Source organism: Anomalospiza imberbis, chromosome 4 (assembly GCF_031753505.1).
Source record: "Anomalospiza imberbis isolate Cuckoo-Finch-1a 21T00152 chromosome 4, ASM3175350v1, whole genome shotgun sequence".
Classification (NCBI taxonomy): domain Eukaryota; kingdom Metazoa; phylum Chordata; class Aves; order Passeriformes; family Viduidae; genus Anomalospiza; species Anomalospiza imberbis.
In genome coordinates, this window is record NC_089684.1 from 22,599,319 (window position 1) to 22,624,334 (window position 25,016).

General features: G+C 39.0%; 1 protein-coding gene and 1 long non-coding RNA gene across 5 annotated transcripts in view; one reads left to right on the plus strand and one right to left on the minus strand.

The window, feature by feature from the left end:
- Positions 1–25,016, plus strand: part of SLC39A8 (solute carrier family 39 member 8) — a 34,842-nt gene that overhangs the window by 1,516 nt on the left and 8,310 nt on the right. For 2 of the 4 annotated variants that reach the window (XR_010998172.1, XM_068187488.1), the window contains exons 1-5: positions 9,227–9,437; positions 16,231–16,399; positions 20,484–20,653; positions 21,000–21,122; positions 22,165–22,332. Coding sequence is in view for 3 of the 4 variants with exons in the window: in XM_068187488.1 (XP_068043589.1) it covers positions 9,261–9,437; positions 16,231–16,399; positions 20,484–20,653; positions 21,000–21,122; positions 22,165–22,332 (807 nt within the window). In the remaining variant the exon portion in view is untranslated. Of the gene's footprint in view, positions 1–9,226; positions 9,438–13,702; positions 13,739–16,230; positions 16,400–20,483; positions 20,654–20,999; positions 21,123–22,164; positions 22,333–25,016 lie in introns of those variants that run through there. The other 2 variants (XM_068187490.1, XM_068187489.1) reach the window with 2 other exon arrangements.
- Positions 2,708–8,944, minus strand: LOC137472423 (uncharacterized). The gene is made up of 3 exons (XR_010998173.1): positions 8,745–8,944; positions 5,639–5,734; positions 2,708–4,580 (listed from the first exon to the last, which is right to left on the minus strand). It is a non-coding gene; the product is annotated as an uncharacterized lncRNA (long non-coding RNA).

Below are 25,016 nucleotides of genomic sequence, written 5' to 3' on the forward strand. Positions count from 1 at the left end.
ACTTGTCTGACCTCCTGGAAGTTGCCACTTGACCTGATGGCAGATGTTTCACTGATGGCAGATAATTCAGTGACATAGCATCTTTGCCACACATAAAATCATTTGCCCATCCTTTATCTCACAGGTGTTAGTGAAGTGCTTTTCTTACTAAAGAGATCAGCTGAAAGTTTGGATCATTTAGGGAGGGTCATCTCTTTCCACAGTTAAGTAATGTGTTGCTGGAAATAGAAGTGCTTCTCCCATGTTATTTTGAACCAATGTTTAACTTTGCTTCTTCACTCACAAACAATACAATTACAGCATTTCCTTAAATACTGTTATTTTCTGTGTCCTGAGGTGTATTTACTTACATGGTAAAATGCTTAACATGCCTCTCAAATTTGGAGCTAACACCTTCTGCTTCTTTTGTTAAGGCATTTAATGCTATACACAGCCTTGCACTTGTTGAAGTGTTTGCAGAAGACTTGCTCTGTAGAGCATCAGGGGGTGATGTGCATTAAGAGTCAAAAAAGTGGATTCCATGCTTGTTTGCATTTAAGTCACTGAACTACACTATTTGTAGGTTTTCCAGTCAGGACAAACTGATGCAGTGTTTCCTTCACTCACAGGTTTTGGGAAGATGAGCTCATCAAATTCAGTGTTCTTGAGATTCTCAGATGGGTGCCACACTTGAGGTGCTTAGTGCTATTAAATTATTGCTTTCTTGCTCTTTAGTGAGGACTGAACTGTGACTATTTACAGGGATTAGATGGTGAATCTTTCTTTCCTAAGGGATCATAATTAACCACCAGCAACTATGCTAGGAATCTCAACAACTCAGTGGTGTTGAGCACCAGGCTGATAATTGCTTACTTATGAAGCTTTCTCACTGGCTGGGGTGTGTGCTCTTCTGTCCTGTGGTGGTCTGTACTCACTCCAGAATGAACCATTTCTAGGGCAGTCGCTTAAGGCCATTTTTTCAATTGGTTCTCTTACAGTTATAAGCATTTGCTCACAAAGCTTTTCAGTTCTGCTAAAAATAAGAATTAATTTTGAAAAAAATTATAATCTGTTCATGTTGGTATACTCTGACAGCTATACAAATGGATATAGACAGGTCACTTTTTTATCTGTAGCAATTTATCTGTTTCTACAGCCTAGAAAATTGTGTCCACAGACTAGCTTCACAAGCGCAGAAAAAAAAAAAGAAATGAGCTGACCTGTATACTCCTATGTTTCTTTTCTCCTTTTTAGGCTTGCTTGAGGGAACTCCTTTTGTTGGCCAAGCAAATAGAGACTGAGACTCTTAATTTTTGACATAAATTGTGATTCTACTTCATCCTCTGTTGTCTTTTGCCAGAAAGATTCTACTGTGATTTATACTTGAAGAGCACAAATGGACACAAATTACTTAATTGTAGTGTACTTACTCTCGAAAAACCTTTCAAAGTGTTGTGTAAATCCTCTACAGCATTTAAAGGTTAGGATGTAATTTAGAATCCAGTGTGGGAATTGAGTTGTAAAGTAATTGAACACTTCTACATGCAGCTTCCTTATTTAATGGTATTGAACTAGTACTCTGATTTTTTTTGTGATCTTTTTCATGGGACCTGCAGTTGTGAATCTGTAACTTTTTAAATCTGTAACTTATTCAGGGGGAATTCTTTGTCAAATGTTTATACTGTGTTATCCTTTAAGCAATTTAACACTTTCCACAGTTTTCCACGACTAATAGTAAGTACACTTTGGATGGTCGGGGTGTTTTTTTTGTTTATTTGGAGTTTCTTCCTCACTTTTTAAATTACTTTTTGAGGTTTCAGTCACACACTTCCATGTCTGAGTTGTGGTAAACAAAGGTGGTGTTTCTTTAGAGGTATTTTTTAGTACTCTGACCTGATGACATGTTAATCTGATCTGATTTTTTAGTACTCTAACCTGGTGACATCTTCCAAATTTTTTTTTAGCATATCTTTTTAGACATAGAATCTTTTTGTTTCTGTAAACTCACAACTACTCTAATATCAGTACTCTGCCACATTCATGACTCCAACCTTGGCCTTCTGTACACATTGTGTATAAAGACTACTCAGCAGAGCTGCCTGTACTCTTGCCTCAGCAGGTTTTAATTATGCTAGGCCTAAAAGAGAGTGCAAGGTTTTAAAGCCAAAACAGTTGAATATGATAATCTGCTGTCACTTAAAAATGGTTTTCCTCAACAAATCCCACTCCCAAAAATACCCGAAAGCGTGTGCGTGCGCACATACACACACACACACGCACACACACACACTCACACATTCTCACACGTAAAATACAACAATACAATATCACTAAATACAACCCTTAAAATGTGAGCACCATGCCAATTACAAATGGCATTAGAACTTCTTACACAAACAGTAAGTGCTCAAATTTGAAAATTGTCTAGCTTTAAACATTAAACACCTGCTTGTCAGGAATAATGATTCCTTTAACATTTTGTAACTTTGTGTGCCAGTGAGAGAAGGTTCAGACTTTTACACCTCATTTTGCTCTTGCTGTTGCAGACAAAGCAGTTGAATAATACTGAAATGCCACTGTGCATATACACAACTTTCCTTTACTGCTAAGTGAGAATGCCAGGGGAATATATGAATTTTGCATATCCTTTCATACTTTGCTCAACAGTGTGACATATCTTGGAAAACAGGGCACCGTGGGTAGATGAAATAGCTGAAATTGTTACTTGCTAGGGAATTTGTTTGGTACAGAAAGGAAAAACAGGGAATGAACATTGATGAACAGCTGCTTGTTAGAAGTATTGCTTCCTTCTGCAGGTGAAGAACCCTCACAGAAGGGCTCTTGTCCTCATAAATTCTACTGAGCTGTAGAATATGCTATTAGATAAGTTGAATTTATTTATTGATTTACACATGTAACCAAAGTAAGTGTAAGTTCAACTCTAATTGCTGAAGGAAGACCGAGTGTCAGGATTACCCTTCTGGCAGGGCTTGTTTCACTCCATGATTTTTAGCACATAAGCATAATCTCAATTAAATCCCTGAAGTTGGATGTGTCCATGACCTTTGTGAAAGTCGAGAACATCAAAACAATAATAGATTTCTGTTTTACTGAATTGTGTATATTTTACTTTAACAGACAAGCATTCCGAAAATCCTTGACATATGTAAGTTATTAATAGATTTCATATTCCAAAGATCACTTCTGGAAAATTTGCAGATTCTAATTACGGTAACACTGAATATAATCTTCTTTTCTTCTTTCTTTACTAGACCCTTCAGAACCTAGGATTCAAGTGCTGAATGTAGCCTACAGGCGTCCTTGTACCTCTGTCTGCATATGTTAAAGAATTTCCTATAAATTGCTTAGTGGTAGAATATGCTAAACACCTCTCTTATTTGTCTTTATTTATGCACAGTCATATTTTGTGAAATGGTGCTCCATTGTGATGATGTTGCTGGTCTTGCAGCAGAATGATACTAAGTATCTTTGAAGTCAAGTTAACTTTGATTATTTGCAGCTATCTGCAGTAAGGTAAAAAAGTACACTCAAGATGGAGTTAAAATTGAGATGTTTTCTGTGTTCAAGTAATAGCTCCAAAATGACTGAACTAATACTTGATTAAAATCCATGTCTCAAATTTAGGTACTTTGTCATTTGTGGGCTATTATTTGTACAGGTTAAAGCACCATAGTTTAGGTATATCCTGAATTGAAAGTTGGCACAGTGACAGTACTTAAGAACTCATGCAGGCTTGGAGTAGTAGCTACTAATTATAACTTTTAAAATGTCAGTGTTAATTGTGTAGAAGTGACTGAAGGGCCTGATGCTCTTTGCTAACCACTGCATCCTAAAATAGGAAGGTTTGAGCTGCAGTTGTGGTTTTCCTCTGAAGTAAAATATCTTGTACCTTGTAGCCCCTTTTCTGCCCTCTCATTTTAGTGTTTATTGAAAACTTAAGTTGGGTTCAATGCACAGTTGCCAATCCCAGGAACTGGTATAGCACCTATTTTGCAGATGTGCTAAGTACACTGACATGAACTCAGAGCTCTATGTTCATGTTTTCAATAAGAATTTGCTATTTCAAGCACATTTAGCAGCTGTATTTCCAAGAAATAAAGGGGGGGACTGGGATATTGAAGGCCACTTATCTAGAAAAGTGTCTCCAACAATTGTTTTCTGCCTGGATCCTGTGATGGGAGCTGTTCTGCCCCCTCCCCAGAAATTCTACTTACTCTTTCATCCTACTGGATTATGAGGGAAAAGCCTAGAGGAGTCCTGCAGGTTTGCTGTCTCACAGGGGTCATCCTGATCCCTGCGGAGCACAGGAAAAGACAACGCCTGTGAAAGACAATGCTGGCATGTTGTGTCTCAGGCTTCCTGCTGCCACCACTGTGCTTATCTCATCCCACTAATATTGGCAAATGGCTGCTTCTCCTTTATTCTGGGGTAAGCCTTGTTCTTGAGATACATACAATTCAGTGCAGATATGTCAATAGAATCTGAGCTTGTAACTTTCAGTCATGTACCGACCATCCCCTGGGGTCTTCTGGTGGATTTAAAGGTCATCAGAAGGTAAGAGGTCACTACTAGGCATGTTCCTACAAAACATGTATTGTTCCATCAGTGGTTTTGAGGCTTTCAAGTTGTTAAAGCTAATTTTAGAACAATAGAAAATTTAAATTTAAAAGTGTGTTTGCAAGACTTGGGGACACAGGCTGAAAGGTTTCACTTTGAATTTCTAAATGTAAAAATTCTTTTCTATAATGGTATGGTTTAAAATAAGGTTTGAAAAAGAACTCCAAACTGTTGAACTTCCCTTTTCTTACAAGATTAAGTTTAACTGATAAAAATGTATAGTGACTTTTTGCTTTTTTTCCCCTCCAGAAATTGCAGAAGACCTGTATTTTTTTTTTTCCAGAAGATGACTCTTTGGTAAAGATTATTTGAGTGATGCGAGGCAAAATGAGCAGTGTTCATCTTCATGGTGAATACTGCTATATTTTTAAGACAGTTTATTACTTCCTAGCTCTCTGCACACCTATCTAGGGGGTTTTGAGTAATGACCCCCAGCTGCTATTGGCTGGCTCAGCTCTCCAGGCACTATCTCACTTCATACCATCCAAAGCTGTAGCCCAACGGCTTCTGGCTTTGGGAGTGAGATGCCTGTTTGCCAGCTGAAAATTAGAGATGGCCCTGGGCTAAAACTCCAGACTCCAAATACGTTTAAGCCTTGACTGTAGCAATAGGGTGTAAATAATCTTGACCCTATGCTAACAAGGTGAGTACAGATAATATTTCTAAAGTGTCAGTGGAGTTTTACAAGCTTAGTTTTCTAATGAGCAGCTATGAACTGAAGATAATTTCATCTGCATATCTCTTTTAAAGACAATTCTTATCCTTATGGTTGAAGATCCTTAAATATCTCTATAACTGAAAATGTAAACAGTGAAGAATTTAAGATATTTTATTTTAAGAATCTTAAGAATTTAAGATAATTTATTTTATTACAGAGGTTTTGTTTTTAAAGATTTTTTTTAAAACAATAATTAGTCCTAAGGAGCAAATGTATCATGTTTCTTATTAGAAACAGTGTATTTTACAGTTTCACAGAGAGAGGTAACGAACTGGCTAGTGTAGGTTGTAGAACAAGTAATACCTCTTGCTGGTTGAAATCTTGCATAATGTTAACCTCTTGTGGGAGGCAAGCTTCTCATGGTAGTGAACAGCACAAAAATTATACCAATAGTGCAGCCTAAGGAAAGAAGCAGGTTATGATTGATTTACCAAAGCAATGCCATTATACCTCTCGTACCTCGAGGTCCATATTGTGCCCCAGGCGCTTGTAATTCACTAATTCATGATTTGAATTACAGAGTCAAACTATTTTGTGAAAGCTGAGATCCCACTTTTTCCTTTGAAAGTTGTACAGTACGAGATATTTTGTGCTTCGAAGTAAAGAGCCCTTCTAATTCTCTAGCTTCAGAAACTTTTCTACTATGATCTATAAGAATGCCTTTCTAGTGCCAATCCATGTACCCAAGCTTTCAAAAATGAGTCAAGAGCTGCAGATCAATGAGATTCAGGTTTTTATATGTTAAGAATTTTAATCCAAATAGTGTTTGTGTTTGGCTTTGGTGGTTTTGAGTATTCACAGTACACTTGGACTATTTCTAGAGCTCTGATCTCAGAATTCCCTTTTGGTATCTAGAAGAGCATGTAACTGAGGAGAACTGCAAGATTCCTTAGCTGGCAATGTTGGAATATCTGTCTTAGCATACTGTTCATCTGTAATTCATGACTGTGAGTCTCTGAAAGGTAAAGTATAGTGGCATATGAGAGTTTGAGTCTCTCTGGTCAAGTTAAAAACGAACAAATGGAACTGCTGGGAATTCACTCACCCTGGTGAAGAGAATTATTTAGACAAAATATGTGAAAAAGGGTTTCAATTTTGTCTACCTGGGTACTTCCCCCAAAATATCCATTGCTATATGCCATTTTATTCAAGGGTGTTTAGTTACAGGATATAAGTTTTTAATCCCATTTAAATAGTTAATTAAAATGAGTTGAATGAAAAAAGGTGAAAATGTTAGTACAAAGGATAGGTGTGTCTATTTTACCTGCCAAATGACAGCAGGTAAAATATTATTTCTATTTTCAAATAAATTTTTTTCAGTAGTTTGAATGACAATAAACAGGGTTCTTCTGATTTTGTGGTAAGTAAATAACAAGTATGATTACAAACCATGCTAGCTTTGATGTAATTAGCTACAGCTACAGTGAATTTCTTACAAGAAACCCACCTCAGAGAGGTTTTGGCCCTGTATAAGACTGGGGAAGCTGATTAATTTGCCATCTTGCCCACTGCCAGTCACCATATGTTGCCCTGGCACTTTGTGGTAGTTTAAATGTAACAGCAACATCCCACAGGTGTAAGAAAAGCAGCAACGAAACAATGGTGAATCAGGACCGTGAAGTACTGTTGGGCAATACCTGGTTTGCAGTTGTACAAACACATTGTTCTTTCCGTTTCAGAAGGAGAATTTGGCTCTGTTAGTATTTGCCTAAGATTTATCAGACTTGACATAACAAAGATCAGACTTTCTGATTAGGTCTATACATCACAAAAATATACACAAAAGCTGGAATTATTCTTCAAGTGCTCTGCATACAGCCTGAAAGGTAAATGACCTCTTGTCTTACTGTTAGTGTGCCCTTCTAGTTCTTTCTCAGTGACAGACGGCTTAGAAACTTTGTATTTCTTTTAAACTAGAGCAGTATGAATGCATCAATCCTTGAGGAAAAAATTTGGCTGTGTCTCAGAAATAAAGCAGGATTTTCATTCTGCCAAGGATTGCCAACAGAGAATAAATCTTAATGGAATTATCCAGGAATTCCTTGAACTTTTCAGCATTATGCAAGTATGGGCCTAAGAATGAATGCAAATATGAGTTTAATTATACTAATTTAAATGATCTTTTATATTTTTGCTAAAAAAGGAAGTCTTAAAATAATCAATTTTGAGATAAACTCTTTGGCTTGCACAACAGAGCACTGACAAATCTTGACACAATCTGTTTTGATTTACCTATTATAGGCAGGTTGCAGTTACTTCCAATTTATCTGTTGGTCATAAGGCACCTTTGAAATCTAGAATTTAAAAATTTCATAATGAATGCAATAGTCAACTGCTACTAGAGCTGTAACAGCTGTTTGGAGAGACACTGAAGAAGAAACTATAGGAGGTGCTAATAATATAGCTGCAGCCACATGAATGTTACACTTCCCTTAGCAGCAAGAGAATGTTGTGTTGATTTGTCTGGAAGAGAGCCATGCACATGTAAATAGAGAAGTGGGTAGGGTGGAGCATCTTCAGCCTCAGCTGGTGGTAGAACCAGTACAGATTGGAACATTTGGAACAACGCGTAGCTGAGTTGTGCCCAGGCTGTTTTAGCTGCCACCAACCAAGTTAAGATGGAAGCGTAAAAATATATAGGTGACTCAGGCTTTAAATCAGAAACAGTGTCAGGTTTTTCAGTATTAGAATTAATTTTTTTTTTTTTGTAGCTCTCTAGATTTTCTTCCCCCCTGCCCAGTGGTAGGTTATGCTGCTGGCATTATTTTTTTCCTGCTAGATGCTTTGTGAAGTTTTTTATGAAGGATTAATCTAAATCAGTTCTGCTGCTTATGCATTATCTTTTTAACCATGCCTCCTTCATAGTCCTGTTACCTGGACTACTTGGCAAAGACAGTACAAAATTCTGGTTTCAGAAAATTTGAAATCTGGAACTGTGCCTCAGCTCACGTAATTCAGCTTAATTCTACAGTGATCTAAATGAGAATCTTAAAAAAAAAAAACAACCCAAACTCCTTAAAAACCCGCTGTTTCTGTCCACTATATGGATATGTAAGATATTTTGTAAAAGGCAGTTACAGGGTAACTTAAGAGTACAGATCATTGCTGAGCTGGGCCTGCTGTCCTGCAGCATGAGCATTTTTATCTAAACCACTTGAGCAATAGCCCCCAGGAATACACCTGTGACCAGTCACAATTTTCGCTGTTTGTTAAAAAGCATGCATGAAATCACATGCTTTTTTGTGCATTAGTCCTGCCTAAAAAGGTAGATTAGACACAAATCTATGTCTCAGCCTGTGGGAGGGAGGGGACCCGAGAGCAGCAGGTTGCCTAACTGGCTGCCAACCGAAGGACTCATTCCAAGGTCCAGGAGCTTCGGCTCTGGAGATAGTGTTGGTGAGGTGCGTACCTGTCTGCCTGGCTGGGCCTGGACCTTGGCCTCCGTTATCCCTTCTGCCATCCAGAGGGTCAGGGCAGCGGGGTGTGGGGCAGACGGGCAAGCTGGGGCTCTGTCTGGGAACGGCAGCGGGAGCAATGACCCTGATGGCCGTGTGACTCTTGGCCCCTGGGCCGCGGCCGGTGGCAACCGGGAGTTTTGCATCCTGCCCAATTGCCCTCGCGTGGGGCGATCTCGGACAGCCCCGCGCCACCACCTGTGGTGACAGAGGGTGGCGGGGAGCCCGCGGCTGCCCTCAGCCCCGGACGGCGAGCCTCAGCCGGCGCTCGGTAAGCGGCCCGGCCCGACGGCGCGGCCGGGACGAAGCGGCGGCTCCGCGCCCCGCCGGGAGCTCCGCGGCGCTGCCGCCCGCCCCGCGTCCCCAGTACGCCCCCCGGGGAGGGGCCGAGCGGGCGGGCCCCGCTCCCGCCCCGCGGATCCCGTGGGCAGGGGCTGCGCCGTCCGCCACACTCGCCGCGTCCCGCCGGGATGGAGAGGCAGCTCCCGGGCGCGGCCAACGCGTCGAGTTTCGCTGATGATGTGCTGCGCGTCTTCGGGGCCAACCACAGCCTGTCGGCGGGGCAGCTCTCCGCGCTGCTGCAGCGCCTGGGCGCTGCGCCCGCCCTGGGCTCGGCGCTGCCGCTCGCCCACCTGCACCACAACCAGGTACCGGCACCGCGGCCACGGCCGGGCTGGAAACGTCCTGGAGCGAGGGCCGGCTGGGCAGCTCCGTAGTGTCTTAAGTCTCGCCGCCCTCGTGTTCCCTCACGGTGAAGCCGGCAAGGAGGGAGGGAGGGAGGGAACACCTGTCTGCTGGCGCTCTGGGCTCGGGTTGCGGGCAGAGGTGCCGGTGCGCCGGTGGGAGCAGCTTGCGGCGCGGAGAAGCTGCCGTGCCTCAGGGAGCTGCTGCGGCGCGGGCTGGCCCGGGATTGGCTCTCCGTCCTCCTTGCTCGGCTCTTAAACGCTCTCTTTTCCCGGTTAAATAGCATCTGTCCAACAGCAAATGTATGAGAACCGGCTAGTGTTTCCCTCCGAGAGCTGAATAAGCAAATCTTCAGGACTTGTTGAAATGTAGTTGTCATGAGACAGCAAAAACTTGATTATACAAACAGGTCTGCTTGTGTAAAGAAACTTTTTCAGAAATTTTCACGTCTTTTATTTAGGTTGAGTGCAAAGTGTATACCCATCGATTAATCTACCTTTTTTTTTTTTAAATCTGATGTTTAATTTAGTGACTGGATATCACTGGAATATTACGTCTCTTTAAAATACTTGTACTCTGTTTAATGTTGCCATAAGAAACTCAGATCTCTCTGCTACTTTTAAAATCTGTGTTATTTCACTTACCTGGACAGTCCTGGACTGAATTTGTTTAGTTGCAGGGAAATTTTGAAATTGGTGGCGATTTCAATAGGCTCAGAAATCAGAGCCACAAAGTTAGTCACAAAAATGAAAGGAAAGCTGAATGACTCTTTTCTCTGGTTTGATTCCACTCCCTAAGAAACAGAAGAGGGATGGCTCTAGGGACCTTGAGAATTGTTTTTTAATGTGGAGTAGTAGCTCTTCTGCTTTTTCTGTGGAGGAGACAAACCTTGAATAAGCTCTCTTTGTTTTATAAGGGTTTAATTGGGACTTAATTGCCCTGAAGTCAATGTAGTATTCAGTATAAGCATAGCAGTGTTTGCAGGAGTCGCTGCTTTCAAGTCTCACAAACTGGTCACTGTTCCAACTCAGCATGCTATAAATGTAAACATTCTCAGCTACACATGCTAACTACAAGTTTACAGTGTTGAGTATGGCTATGAAAAGCAGCTTTCTTTAAAAGGGCATAAAAATGAGTGGATTCTTCAGTCCTTCAGGTTTTCCGACTGCAAAAGCACGTAGCTCTCGTACACAGGCTACAGAAGGGGGAAAAAAGTGATGCTCTTTCTTATTTCTATCAATGCATGTTCCTCATAACTGAAAAAAAAATTTACAGGCCTGTTCTAATTATATTCATGTTGAATAATATCTAGGTTATCATATTGAAATGATTTTTGAAATGAAAACTACTTTTTTACTGAGTTACTTGCATTCTTTCTTAAAATTTTCCTTATGGCTGCTCCATCAGCTTGAACCATTAAAGCAAGTGCATTTTGATCCCTCATAGATGTCAGTATGTCCATGACTTTGGGCAGGTGGCACATACAAATGCATACTCACACCACTTAAATCCTGTGTGACTGTTTTTAAACACCATGAGTTTTTGTGCTTACAAGTTGATAATTCAGCATCTGCTGGTTATGACAGAATGCCACACATGAAGTGGCCTAATACAAGTTTGGGTGTTAGAAGGCATCAGAAGCTCTACTGATTCTTTAGAGGTGAAAGTGAATACCTCTGGAGAGTGATCCAGGTCCTTCTTCAAGGCATCTGAATCTATTCAGGCTGCAGAAGTGCCTGACTATAGGAGGGCAGAAGGTTTATCTTAGACTTTCAGTTCTTAACTTCTCTGTCCAGACCCAGTGGGATGACTCCCAGGCTTTTCTTTGAATCAAGATAACATACCCCTGCTCTTCAGAGAGTCTCTCATCCCAAGCCTGAAGGAATTTTTAGTGGAGAGCTAGTCTGTAAGGGACAGGTCATACAGCACCTGGCAGGAAGGAGCAGTCTCTGTAATGTTATCCCAGTATTAGTATTCAGTTTTAATGTCTCATTTACAACAATTTTGGTAAGCCTAATAATGTCATGAGAAGATCCACAAGAAGCTAATCCATTTTGTTAAAGATTGAAAGTCTGGGTGTAAGCCAAAAGAAGATGGATTGATTTCTGTTTTCCTTTGATACCAGCTTGACCTGAAAAGAAAAGGGAGAGTAAAAAATGATTTAATTTGTTGGTGATATAGTGTTTGAGTGTCTACTTGTGTAGGTGTTTGTGGTAACTTGTGTCCTATGATGTCTGTAAAGATGCAAATTTTTTAATGTAGGAAAAAAAAACTGGATTTTTTTGAGCACCCTTTTGGAATTTTGGATTTATCTGTCACAAATTTCTTCTGCTTTTGGTCTCTTTTTGCTTTCATCATGCACTTCTATAATTATTTTTATTTTGTGTTAATATTTTCTTTGCTCTTCAATTTTTCTGTTATGACTTTTTCTTAATATGTAAGCTAAGACTCCTTGTCAGAGAAATAAGTGGTAATTGAGCAAGCACAAATACTGAGCAGTGCTGTTTTTTTACATTTTACTGTGGAATTGCCACACATTTTATACTAATAGGGGTAAAATTAGCAATTGCAGTCTAATAGAGATGATGGCTTGTTACTTGCTCTGTATTTTACATTATTAGCAAGATGTAAAAACCATGAAACCATACTTGATCTTCTATCACTGAATTAATTGTAGTATGGCAGCCATACACATGTGCCAAAGGACTAAATGGCATGCTCAAAATTTTTGGTCAAAAATGCCTGGAAGGTAAATGGACATTGGAAAGAAGGCTTGCTAATGTCACCTTTTTTTTTTTTTATGCTTTGATGTTATTGGTAGGTGCTAAAATAACGTTCCTATTTCCTTCTTTGGCTTTCCTAAATCTATATTTATGCCAGTCTGGGTGGTGTACCTGAGTACTGTGTTTTAATGTAATGCATTTTATTTTTTAAACAAAACATTTTGACAAAATTAAATTAATTTTTAAATTAATATTTGTAATCAGATATAATTACCTTTCATCTAAGGATGAGTAAAAATGTAGTAAGTTTAGTAGCTAGACTAGAACCAGGCTAGTATATTCTTTGATTTGAGGATTTTTTGGGTAGTTTTTCCCTAGTTACAACTTGTCCTTTTGAAAAAATGGAGACAAGAGTGACAGAGTTTGGGTCTTGATCCAGCACCATGATCTGATGTTGCCTGGCCAGTGAGATGCTAAATAGGCTTAGTAGTTGTACCCTCTAAGTGTCTTATTTCTACAATATTTTCAGTAAATTTCAGTATTTGTGGACATCTCCCAGCATGGACAGCTGCCTTGCCCATGTTGTGGGGTGTGTGAAATCCCTAAAGCACACAAGTGCATTTGAGCAGCTTCATCTGACTCTTTCTCATGGAGTGCTGCTTACTGAAGGAATGATCATCTGCATCCAGTTTTTACCTGTCCTAAGTGACACAAAGGTGTTACCACATCAGCATTAGATGCTTTCATTTCTTCCAAGTAAGCTGAGGAAGGCACAGCTGTATGTCTCTATTTTGCCTTATCCATGCACAGACTAAGTTAAAAAAACAAAACCAAAAAAAAGGCAGGGAAAAAAAACCCACCTTGTTAAATAGGCATTCACTGCATTTATTGTTTGCTGTTGTATTGTGGGTCCCACTGCTCAGCCCTGGGGTGGGCTGGGCTGGTATTTAATCTGGCAACATCTAGAAATTGCAGTGCAGGATGATGTTCAGTATTTTAGTGCTTCACGTGTGGAATGCTACAGATAAAACAGGTAGAGCAATGATAAGAACACAGCAGAAGATCACAGAAGGGACTGATGCATTTAAAAGGTAATTACTGTAGCATTTTTTGTTAATTTCTCCAGGTAGAGGAACCTCATATTGTTTGATCATTTTCGGGAGAGGCTTACCTGGGTAAAAGTAAACATCTGTTTGAATAACCTGGTTGATAGTTTAATATTTTCTAAGTCTCAGTATTCTGTAACTATGTTAAATCTATTATTCAAGTCCTTCCCAGTTTTCATGAATGCATTTTTCAAATTACTTTTTAACAGTTCAGGGATGATGGGTTTTGTTATATATTTTTTGCAATTGTTTACTTAAAACTCGGTGACAGTCGCATTACAGCAAATCCTCTCACCTTATCACTGTGATAAGGCCTTGCTGCACAGCAGGGGACAGACACCACAGCAGGCTTGGTGAGTCAGGACATCATTTTCAGTCCCCTCTTCCATGAGGCTAAATTTTCTCTCTGATGAGATGGTCCTTCAGTCTTACAAAGTAAATATCTTATGTTTTTACAGCAGTGTGGCTGTGTTAATGTATTTATTTATCCTGAAAAAATAAATGCAGGGTTTTGCAGTGTGCAAAACATGCCTTGCTTCAGTCCAAGGCTTCTAAAAGATTCAGTCTTTTAATTAATCCTTTAATTGTGCTGGTGAACTCATGCAAGCTTGCTTTTTAGCTCTTGGATGTATGTAGGAGTTTACTGAGAGTATGAGGTGACTTATAACAATGCATCATTTATAAGAATCATTATCCTCTGGGTTTGTCCCATATCAAAATAATAATAGTAATTAAATACAATGCTGTTTCTCAATTTCACATGAAAGAGCTCTTCTGTGATGGTATTTCTCACTTCCATGTTTGTGTGCAGGCAAAGTTAAGATTGTCAGGTGTATTAATTTATGCTGTGTCTCATTTAGTTTCTCTCCATTATTTGTTTTCCTGCCCACGACATCACTTGGATTTTTGTGAGTGAATGTTAGTACTAATGTATTGGTATTTTAAAATGCTAATACTCTATTCTGTATTTTAGGAATGAAATAGTTAAAGAAGATTTCTTTAACTATTTCTTTAACCAGAGATTTCTTTAACCAGAGATAGTTATGATGTAAATTCTCAGCTCTTACTGGCTCATTTTTCTAACCACAGATGTCCAGAAATGGCTCCATGAGCTGGTAATAAGCACCATACAGGAACTATTCCTGTAGACCACAACTCTCCTCCCTTTGTTTTGCTGTGGGCATATTAGCCATGTATTTTGTATTATTCCAAAATGCAGAGTTAACAGTAAAATTGTTACATATATAGCCAGTTTAGAAAGCTCCTGTGGTTTGTGTATTGGCCTGTTAAAGACTGTATCTTCAGTGATGATTTTTTTATTCACTACTTTCATGTAGGTTAAATGGAGCAATATGTTTTAAAGCAAAAATCCATCTTATGTTATAAGCTCTATTTCTTTTATGCATGATACTTCTTTGACATTAGCATTGACATTGAAAGATGAAATTAGATGCACTTTGCTTCTGTATATTTGATTCTTTAAGGTCTCATGGCCTTAACAAAATTTGCATTTAGGTTTAAGTTCAAGCGTGTGCCTGAGTACTCTGCTAGACTGGCTTGTTCAAGAGGAAGGACAGAAACATCCTGGATGTAATTTAGCTAAAGTCATTTGAACTGATCTGCATATTCTCTTTCTCCAAGCAAATCAAAGAGAGTCACATTCTGGTGATGAGTGCATGCCTTTCACCTTTTGGACAGTAAGAAAAATATTTATTAACAGGAGCGGAAGCAGCTCTGATGAAATAAATGACTTGCAATCGCTCTGGCTTATCTGTAGGAGTTAATTGCCTTATAAATAATAATGTTGAATTATTGGAGATGTGCTATGTAATCAGAAGGCTGGCAAAACTGAGAAGAGCAGGGAGTGACCATTTGTGTTTATTTTGCTAAGGCTTCCAGTGCTCTCTGCTTGCAATCATACTGCGATTTGCTACAGGGAGAGTTATGCTGGAATTGATGTCTCAAATAGAAGAAAACATTTGGTTTTTTTGGTCTTGAGACTCAACCCTGGTATGTGTTGTGCAGCAATGACTGCACAGAATTATTGTGTACACCCAGAAAAAGAACACTTTCCCTTATCATTGTAGGAAATAAAGAATGTAAATGAACAGAAAGTGTTAAATGAAAGCTTTCAGCAGTTTGGAACATTTCACATAAAAACACTCAATTTTTTCTGTAGATGTATCTTTTATGATACTTTGTGGTTTGTACTTTGTTGTCTTTTTGGTTGAAAATGACAAACAGAGGAACGAGCCTTGCCTTGCCCCTGGCCTGCTTTAGCTCTGCCGAGTACATTTATTGTTGACCCCTCAGACACTGTTGTGTCCTGCACTAAAGGCAAAGTGAAGATCCCAAGCAGGAGTTTATCTCATGGTTTTACAAGACAATGTTTGCTCTTAAGACTTACTGCTATAAGACAAATGAAAAATGTTTGGCTTTAGACCATTTTTAAGGAATTAATTTGGGGAGATAAATAAGAAGTGTTGTAAAGTACAAGTGGTCACTTACATGAATAATCTGTCAGTGAATTACCAGTCCTTTTCTGGCATACTCTGAGATTTTAACTGTATCTAGTCTGCTCTTAAATGTAATTATTTTGTAATTACATTAGGTTTTAAGTACTTTGAAGCTATTTTTCCAAATATATTGTGAGGTTTAACTGTCCGAGTTCTCAGGGCAAAATATCTCCAAATGTCTCTTAAAAAAGTGGTTTATTGATTTGTGATTTATCTAATTCAAAGTACTTTGAATCATTTCTGCTTCATATCAAGCAATCACAGTATTTTCATGCACAATGTACATTGTGTAGACTTTCCTGAAAATGCATTATAGTACTTCCATGTTGTAATTCTTGGATTTCTCACTGTATGTCTTATTTTTTGGTTTGCATTAATGTGTTAAATTGTCAAAATCCCTTTTGGTTTCAGTGCTTGACTAGCGAAGAAATCTTTTCTTTGCATGGGATACCAAACGACAGTCACATATCAAATTCCAGCTTCTCTGCAATATGTCCTGCAGTTTTGCAACAGCTAATTTTTCACCCATGTGATCATCAGGAAAGCTTTGTGGACACATCTAAACCACATTCTTTGCAAGGTTAGTTACTGTTACTTGCATTAATGCTGTGACTGGAGTGGGGTTTTCTTAGAGGAACAGTAAGCATTTATCCATAAATAACAGGAGTGTCTTGTTTGGGAAGATACGGTTCCAAAGTGGGAACATAAACTGCTGTTTTAGGTCAGCAGACCATCCAAACAAAATTGGTATCTCTTGACAGTGCTCTATTTAAAATGCTGTAAGAAAGGTGAAAGAACTGACTAGAAAGGTATGGGATATTTTGCCCACTTAAGGAAGAGCCTTTCTGACTTGTTTTGGTTGGATAATGGTTTGTGCCTTGAAACATAAGGACATATACTTATAGCTGGTTAATAGAAGAAAAGATGAGTGTACAGAAGGGAAGTTTGTGCAAGTGGTTTGCAATGGGGAATTAAACCTGGTGGAGTCTGCATGTATGGAAGCAGGTAGAGTTAGAATTACTTGGGCTACATTTGAGTGGAGTTATTTGCAGGCGGACTGTCAGGTAAGCCAGTGACTGGTTTACTGAGGAAAAATACTCATATTCTTCCTCCTGCTTTCATGTCATCTTCTCTGATGATCTTCTTCCTCCGGGAGGAAGATGGTTAAGTAGCCTTAATCTTCTTTCTTCCTCTTTTTTTCGTTTCTATATTTATTGTGCACAGAACTATACAGTGCAGTGAAAAGCATTGGACAGGGAATATTTATCTGATTAAAGAAATCACTTGTTGCACTAAAAAGGATCAAATGTAATTCGAGTCAGTATTCCAAATGAACTTACAGTTCCAAGGGAATCAGCTGAATTAATGTTAAAAGTTAAGATGTTGAATTACTACTGCCTAATGTCAGTATTCATAAGAAGAGATACAGAAGTGCTTTTTGTAAATTTTGAAATACTAGTATTAATAACATTCTGATTCATATAGGTGATCATCTTTAATAAGAATTAGAGGTCATTCCTAAAACATAGCTGTGTTTTGCTGTGTTAATGAAAGATTAGAATTCTAATTGAGTAATCTCTGAAACCATGGCACCAATTTAGCATGTCTGCTCTAGATTGCTTGTATGATATGGAGACACATATTACTAAGAAAACCATAAGATCTGCTTTGGAGAGTAGGATCTGTTCTCCTTTTTTTTTTTTCTTTTTTCTTTTTTCTTTTTTTTTTTTTTTTCGGGAGGGGGTGCTGGTTAAGTAGGTTGAACATGGAATCCTTGACCTACAGTTAACCTCCTAAGCTACTTAGACCATGCCTCTTCTTTTTGTTTTATCTGGCCAGCTCAGAAGCAACGTCCAGCTCAGAAGCAATGTCCAATAGCCAGATAAACAAGGCAGCCTTCTCCCTGCCCCTCCCTTGGCTGCAGCACAAGAAATCTGCAAGGCCTATGATTAGGGCATTTTAAACTACTGCGACACACAGCAGTACCTGTTTGAACAGAGATTCCTAGAAAGGCCCAGTGCCCAGTGCAGCTGTTGATTTATGCACCCCCACCCCATCACAAAGTGAATCTGTCAGTAGCATTAAGCCCAGATGATTTCAATTACTGCCCATGGAGCAAAATCCTCCATGTCTGTTTCCAGCTGTGCCTATGTGAATTTTCTCCCCAGGGACCCCTGCTGTCTTAACAACAGACTGTCTTCCAAAATGGACTAATGGACATGACGTGCAGAAGAAACCAGTCCAATGAGCTTCAGGAACAGCTACTCAGAATAAAAATAAGTGATGCCAAAGTAGAGTAGAAGTTGGAAGGCAACAGATGTTAACATCTTTTGTCCTGGGATTTGTAAAACTCTGATCTAACCTATCTGATCTTGGGCCACACTCAAGTCCTCTCCTTACTTTCTTCTCTGAAAGATAATAGGGAGGTGTATAGAGATGTATCAAACAGCTGAAACTGCCCAGTGCCATTCCTCATGTCCAAGATAAACACTTTCTGTGTTCTCTGCTTGACTTCTTCAGAAAGGTATTCATGCACTTACATCCTCTTCATCCTAGGACAAGGTTAAGGAAGAGCCTGAGCCTGCCTGTTCTTACAAGGAACACTGCTGAGCAGCAGTGTTCTAAGGAGGGCATCTTACTTGCACTCCTGCAGTTTCATTTTTTGGATTTCTTGTGCCTTTGGGTTCCTTGACTGTCTCTTTATTGGGGCTACAGTTTGGAGACAGAAAGAGTAATAGTAGTTAGCAAAAATTGACTAAGCCATCAGTCTCAGGGGAAGAATTAGCACTGCATCTGAGTGCCCTGCTCTGGTACATAAAGTCAGACCACCCAGCTTTCTGAGATGTGTGAACTCATGAAAAGACTAGTGTGGATGGAGTCCTAATGAATATAACTATTTTAAGGCAGCATTTTAAGGCACATGATATTGTGAAATAGTCCTTAATGCAGGAGCTTTGGCAACATTGGTTGTCTACGAATTTTTTCAGCTCAGTTTAAAATGTGCATTTTTGCATATGTAGAATATGGGTAGATCTCCATGCACTAAACTAAAAGACTCTTGTACTTCTGTAGTAATCCCAAATTTAGACAGTGTTTTCTGACTCACGATGACACTGGAAACTCATTTATTATAAATTTGATTTCAAAAATATAGTTACAATCTTAATTGTCATTTAGTTTAATAAAAATTAATCTATGTAGCTTAGTGAATCTACCCATATCTAGTTGTGTGGTTTTCCCTCTCTCTGTGTAGCTCTCTCAAAATTGGCAAATGAATGTTGTAATTGGCATTGATACATCTGCAAATGCTTTGAATGTTTCTAATGCTTTCTGTTCTTGACATAATATGAAATTCATTTTATAAAAACATTGTGACATTGTACAGAGTAGAGCCATCCCAGTTGCAGGTGAGGAATTTAGCTTAGTGTGTTTGCCAGTTGTGTTCCCAGAAATAATATCAGACCATAATCTGATCTGTTAGTTTCTGCTGTGCAGAGAGGAATTTCTGGTGACTTCCCTACATGCATGCAAGCTCATAATGATGCAACTTTCTGGATTACATGAAACTGTTCTCATCTAGGCAACATTATATTGGCATTGATTATTTTTGTGGTTAATTTTTAAAGACAAACTCTCTCTCTGTTTGGATTACTTCATAGTTCTGTGGCATCATTTGGGGCACCCTTGTAGACCTCTTTAGTGCAACTTTTAAAGTTTTTCTTTGTATTCACAGGAATTTGAGATGTCACTAGGGAAAAAAAGTTATCCATAGAAGCACAGCTTTGTAAGTGCTTATGAGCAACAGCAATCACACCTCTCCAACCTATAATTCAGGCCCTAGAATAATTATGGTACAGATTTGTGCAAGTCCTGGTGCCTGAACACTAAATATCTGAGATTATGCTTATGGTGAAGGAAACAAAATTATGAACAAAAATGCAGCTGAACCCTGCTGCATTTACTGATTCTTAGGAAAGGTTTTTGCCACTGCATACTTAAATCACATGTCCTTGTTTTTGAACCTAGAACCTCTTTTTTTACACACTTTCATTTCTCTATTATAATTATCTTGACTATCATATATCTATCACTTCACCAGTTGATAAACAGTGATGGGCAGCATTTTCAGCCAGCAGAATTTCTTTAAATGACAGGAGGAGGGGTAGGAACTGAGATACCACCTCAGGGTGATTTATCAGGAAGGATTTTTATATCTGGTGCAACCAAGACAACTTTCTTTTTGTCATGGAGTTTCTTAGATATAAATGTCAATTGGATCTGACTCTGGGACTAATAAGAAGTTTTGTCTGTTCTCTATGCTGTAGCTGCTTCAACTATTGGCCGAAGCCTTAATTTTTACTCTTCATTGACAGTAGAGAGACCTCATTTATATAGCAGCAGATAGGCCAGCCCATATATTCTACTACCGTGGTTTCCATTTTTAATATGATTGTCCCAGAAAGTGTTTTCAGATATTTCCTTTCTGCAGATATGCGTCTTAACTGCCTATGCATTTTAAGAATTTTGTATTTGTGAGTTTTAATTTCAACCCAGGAATGACTCTTTTACCAGTCCCATGCCAGTTTAGCCATTAGAGAAATCACAAGCAGACTGAAGTGGGTGTTTTACTAAAATATTTTGTATTTCTCTTTGTTTATCCACAGTTTGGGGATTTGGCTTCCTGGCTGTGTCTATCATTAACTTGGCATCACTTCTGGGATTGATTTTAACTCCTCTCTTAAAGAAGTCATATTTCCCCAAGGTTTTAACTTACTTTGTGGGCTTGGCCATTGGTACTCTCTTTTCTAATGCAATTTTCCAGCTCATTCCAGAGGTAAGCAAGGGGAATCATTATTTGGTTTGCATACTAGTTTCTAAAGATCTGTGTCTTGTTGTTCATTGGGAAGGACCAAGGGCTATTCTGTCTCTAAACAAAAAGAGAAATACACTGGATAAAGTTGTAGTGAACTTTAATAGGCTACACTGTTAACATTTTGTCCAAGTTTAAAAAATGTATTGAGATCAGAATCTTTTACAATTTCTGCTCATGAAAACCGAAGGTTTGTACAGAGACAGTTTTAGTAATAGAGGGGTATCTGTGCAGTGTGACGTTTGTTTGTTTTTCTGGAAATGTACTAAGATTACAGACTAATTTGCATTGCTCTTTTCTTCACTGTTAGGCATTTGGGTTTGACCCGAAAGTAGATAACTATGTTGAGAAAGCTGTTGCTGTGTTTGGTGGATTCTATATTCTCTTCTTTGTGGAACGGATTCTTAAAGTGATACTAAAGCTCTATAACAAGGTAATGAAACCTATCACTAACTGAATGAGCCTTGCCTTAAAGTACCTGTCATATTTTGTGAGATACTTTCTAGATGAATAAAATGTGGGAGGGTTCTGTTTTATCTGAGGAATTCAGCCTTACTGTGTGTTCTGATATATCTGTTTAAAACCCATATGAATAGGGGAAGAAATCTCACTTTTCTGAGGGAATACAAGCAGCTCTGGGAATGGAATCCAGATGTGAGTGTGGTCTGCTCTCTTTGGTATATACTCCAGTTGCTCTCCACAGCCAGGTTGTTGCTGTGATAGCTAAACGCATCAGAAAAACGTGGAAATATGTAAGAGGTGGAGAGAATGAAGTCTGCCTGTGGAGCTCCTCTTTGGGCAGGAGAAATCAGTGTGACAAATACACCTGCTTGGTCATCTGCAAAGTGCAGCTGTGTACTGATAGGGCCTGACTCTGTCCTTCAGTAACTTCAACTGTTTCCGCAAGCTCTGGTACACAGACCTGCTCAGTGAGCAGTGCAGTTGTCTCCTTTTACCCGGGGCTCTGCTTTCTACCCCTGTGTCAGAGTACTTGCCTTCTGTGTGCTCACTTGAGTATTGCTGATACTGAAAAGTGCTGATACTGAAAATTATGATGATCAACTGTCTCTTTGCAATAGCTAGAAATAGAAAAAATAAATTTGTTTTTCTTTAATTATGTAAGCAGACAAAAGCTAATGAACTCTATTTGACAAGCAACCATGAATAACCAGCAAATGTTGATTGCTTTTGGTCAGGTTGGCTTGGGAGGTTCTGCATAAAGGTATAAAAATGAAAAGTCTCCCATGTTTTCTGATTAGCTTAAAGTAAGAGATAGGTTAGGAACTTAGATACATTTAGAGTTAATTAAAAAAATTAAATGGTCATTGCTGCTCATTTCAGCAATCACTTGGTGTTGAAAGCAAAGCAGCATGAATATGATCTCCCACCCACCTTTTTCTTTTTGTCTTTATTTTCTTACATTGCTATTTTGCTTTTGTTTTAATTAGCTACCTACTTATTTATTTGTCACCTAGACTGGCCACAATTACTTTGAAAATGGAGAAGAGAATCATTCTCAGGATAAGACTAACTCTCCCAAACCACCATCATCCAGCAATGGGGGCACATGTTATGCAAATTCAGCTGTCATAGAGAGCAACGGAAATCTTGGTTTTGACAGCATCAGTGTGGTCTCAGCACAGGTATGAAAATTGTGTCTATTTACTTATTTTTTCCCTGCCAATTATATAAGTATATCTGAGAGAAGAGTTAATATGTATTTTTATTACTTTTCTCAAGTTTTTGTAGACTTACAGCTTTTAATTTGGTTGAAAAAAATACAGGGTTTTGGGGCAAGCTTGAAAAAGCTGAATGATGCACTCAATTTGTAGCCAACAGAAAGGGCTATGTTATATCAGTGTTGGAATGGGTTGGACAGAGAGATGTATCTGATCAGATTTGAATTTGTATTTAATTTGGTTAATTTTGGTTTTGTTGTTGTTACTGTTTTGCTTAAAGAGCAATGGTGTGTTTTGCTGTTGTGATAAAGTTAATCATACAAAATGATCCATATTTTGCTCCTGGATACATGAAGCCATTAAGTTTGAGAACCTGATTCTACCGAATCAATGATTAAAGAGAAAAACTAGTACAGTAACTTTCAGACAGTATATTGTGAGCACTGCTTGTCGTAATACGGTGTATTTGGATACTGTGGGAATCACAGAGGTGATATGTTGAGACAGAAGCCACTTCTCCTGGTTTATTATCTTTCAGATTTGTTCTCTGTATTTCTTTGTGTTTGTTTTTGTACTGCAAATACAACTTCCTTATGTTTGAGCAGAAAATGGAGTAAGGAAGAGAAAGTATTGTGCTTCTTTAGTCTTTTTCCATGTGTAGAGAGGAGCAGTACTGTGCATGGAGGAGCATTACTGTGCTTTATTAAAAAAAATTAAAAACACATAGAAAAAAAATTCAGATGTCTTAAGGCAGACTTTTTTTATAGTAGTGAGTTTTGGTTTGCCATCCATTTTTATTAGCTAGTTAAGTTAGTTGGGGGTAGCAGAGAGGAGCAAGCAGGAGAGCAAGTCAGAGGCAGTCCCTAACAACCAGGAGAAAATCTGGGAGTTCTGCATTGACACTGCAGGCTCACAGGGCATTTCATGCACACAGTTTAAAATACCAAAATTGCACTTATCCTTACCCTAGAAATGTCATGAAGTGTGGTGGATACTGAACATCTTAAAAACTGGAAGAAACATACTTAATTATTAAAATTACATGGGCACCAGGAGGGAATTAGTATTATGAGTGCCCATAAGTTTTATTTTGTAGATTAATAAAACAAGTAAAAGAAGCCTCTGCTCTCTGCAGAGACAGAAACAGTGCAACCAGCAGGACTAGGCACTGCTGAGGCTGCGCCTCGAGTCCTGTGTTCAGCTTTGGGTCCCTCATTACAAGAAAGACCTTGAGGTACTGGAGTGTGTCCAAAGTAGGGCAACAAAGCTGGTGAAAGAGTTGGAGCTTGATCCCTGTGAGGAGCAGCTGATGGAGCTGGGATTGTTTAGCCTGGAGTAAGGGGGCTTGAGGGGGACCTTATGACTCTCTACAGCTGTCTGAAAGGAGGTTGTACCAGGTGGAGGTTGGTGTCTTCTTTCCAATATTAAGTGACAGGACAAGAGGAAACAGCCTCAAATTGTGCCAGGGGAGGTTTAGATTGGATATTAGGAAAAAGTTCTTAATGGAAAGGGTTGTCAAGCCGTGGAACAGATTGCCTAGGGAAGTGGTGGAATCACCATCTCTGGAGGTGTTTAAGAGGTGCATAGAGATGCTGCTTAGGGATATGGATTAGTAGTGGACTTGGTTAATTAGGTTAATGGTTGGACTCGATGACCTTAGAGGTCCAACCTAATGGTTCTGTGATACTGTGTAGCAACTAAGAAGCCATCATTGCTCTTGTCCTCCTCCAGTGAGGTTCAAAGGGCCAGGTCAGGGGAGGGCCAATGTGTCCGAGGTGCTTTGGGGCAGTTAGGGTAATGACAGGAGGGTAGGGTTGCATTCAACCTTACAAGAATGTACTATTTAAGACAAAACCATTTGGCATAAGCTAATGTGTACCCAAGAGAATTTTAACGTGACCTCATAATCGACAGCTTGTTAAAGAGGGCAAATACAGAGTAGTCAGAAATCAAACTGAAGGCTTTAAAGAGGAAGTTTGAAGCCTGACTGTGCCAAGTTGTGGTAACTATTTTTAGCCATGGGGATCCAGCTATATTCTCTCCTTTAATGCCAGAAGAAATTGACTGTCAGAGTAAATGTTTAATTAGTCACCTACTTTCTGTTTTCACTTGCAGCAGTAAGTGCAATCTTGGAAACCTTTGTGCTCTACCCAGAGTTTATATCTACTGTGCACTGAAATATGGCTTGACAACAGAAACTTTGAAGGAAAGTTATTTCAGAGACAAATTGCTGAAAGATCTGTGTTCTTGAGTGCACACTGTTAGAATTGTAAAGCAAAACTTTGCAGTGCCTTTATTTATTGCCTGGTGGCAGTATCAGGATTCCTTTTTGGTCCTGTGGGCTCTTCCAGAGGATGTGTCTTGTTCATGTCTGCGGGAATCAGACATGTGTTGGAAATAGCAATAATAATCAGAGATATTGTACGAAAAAATAAGAGAGTCTCTGTATAATTTCTTAAGTTTTGGAATGAAGGAGGGGCCATTACTTTTTAAAAAGCCCCCTGTGTTTAGAAGAGCATAAATACCAAGGATGTCTTTGGTTTACCATAAACTGTGGAGATACAAATGATGTAGAACCGCACTAATACTTAATAAAAATTAAACCTGATAGTCCAGCTGGGTATTACAGAGCTCCTTAGCTGGCATCT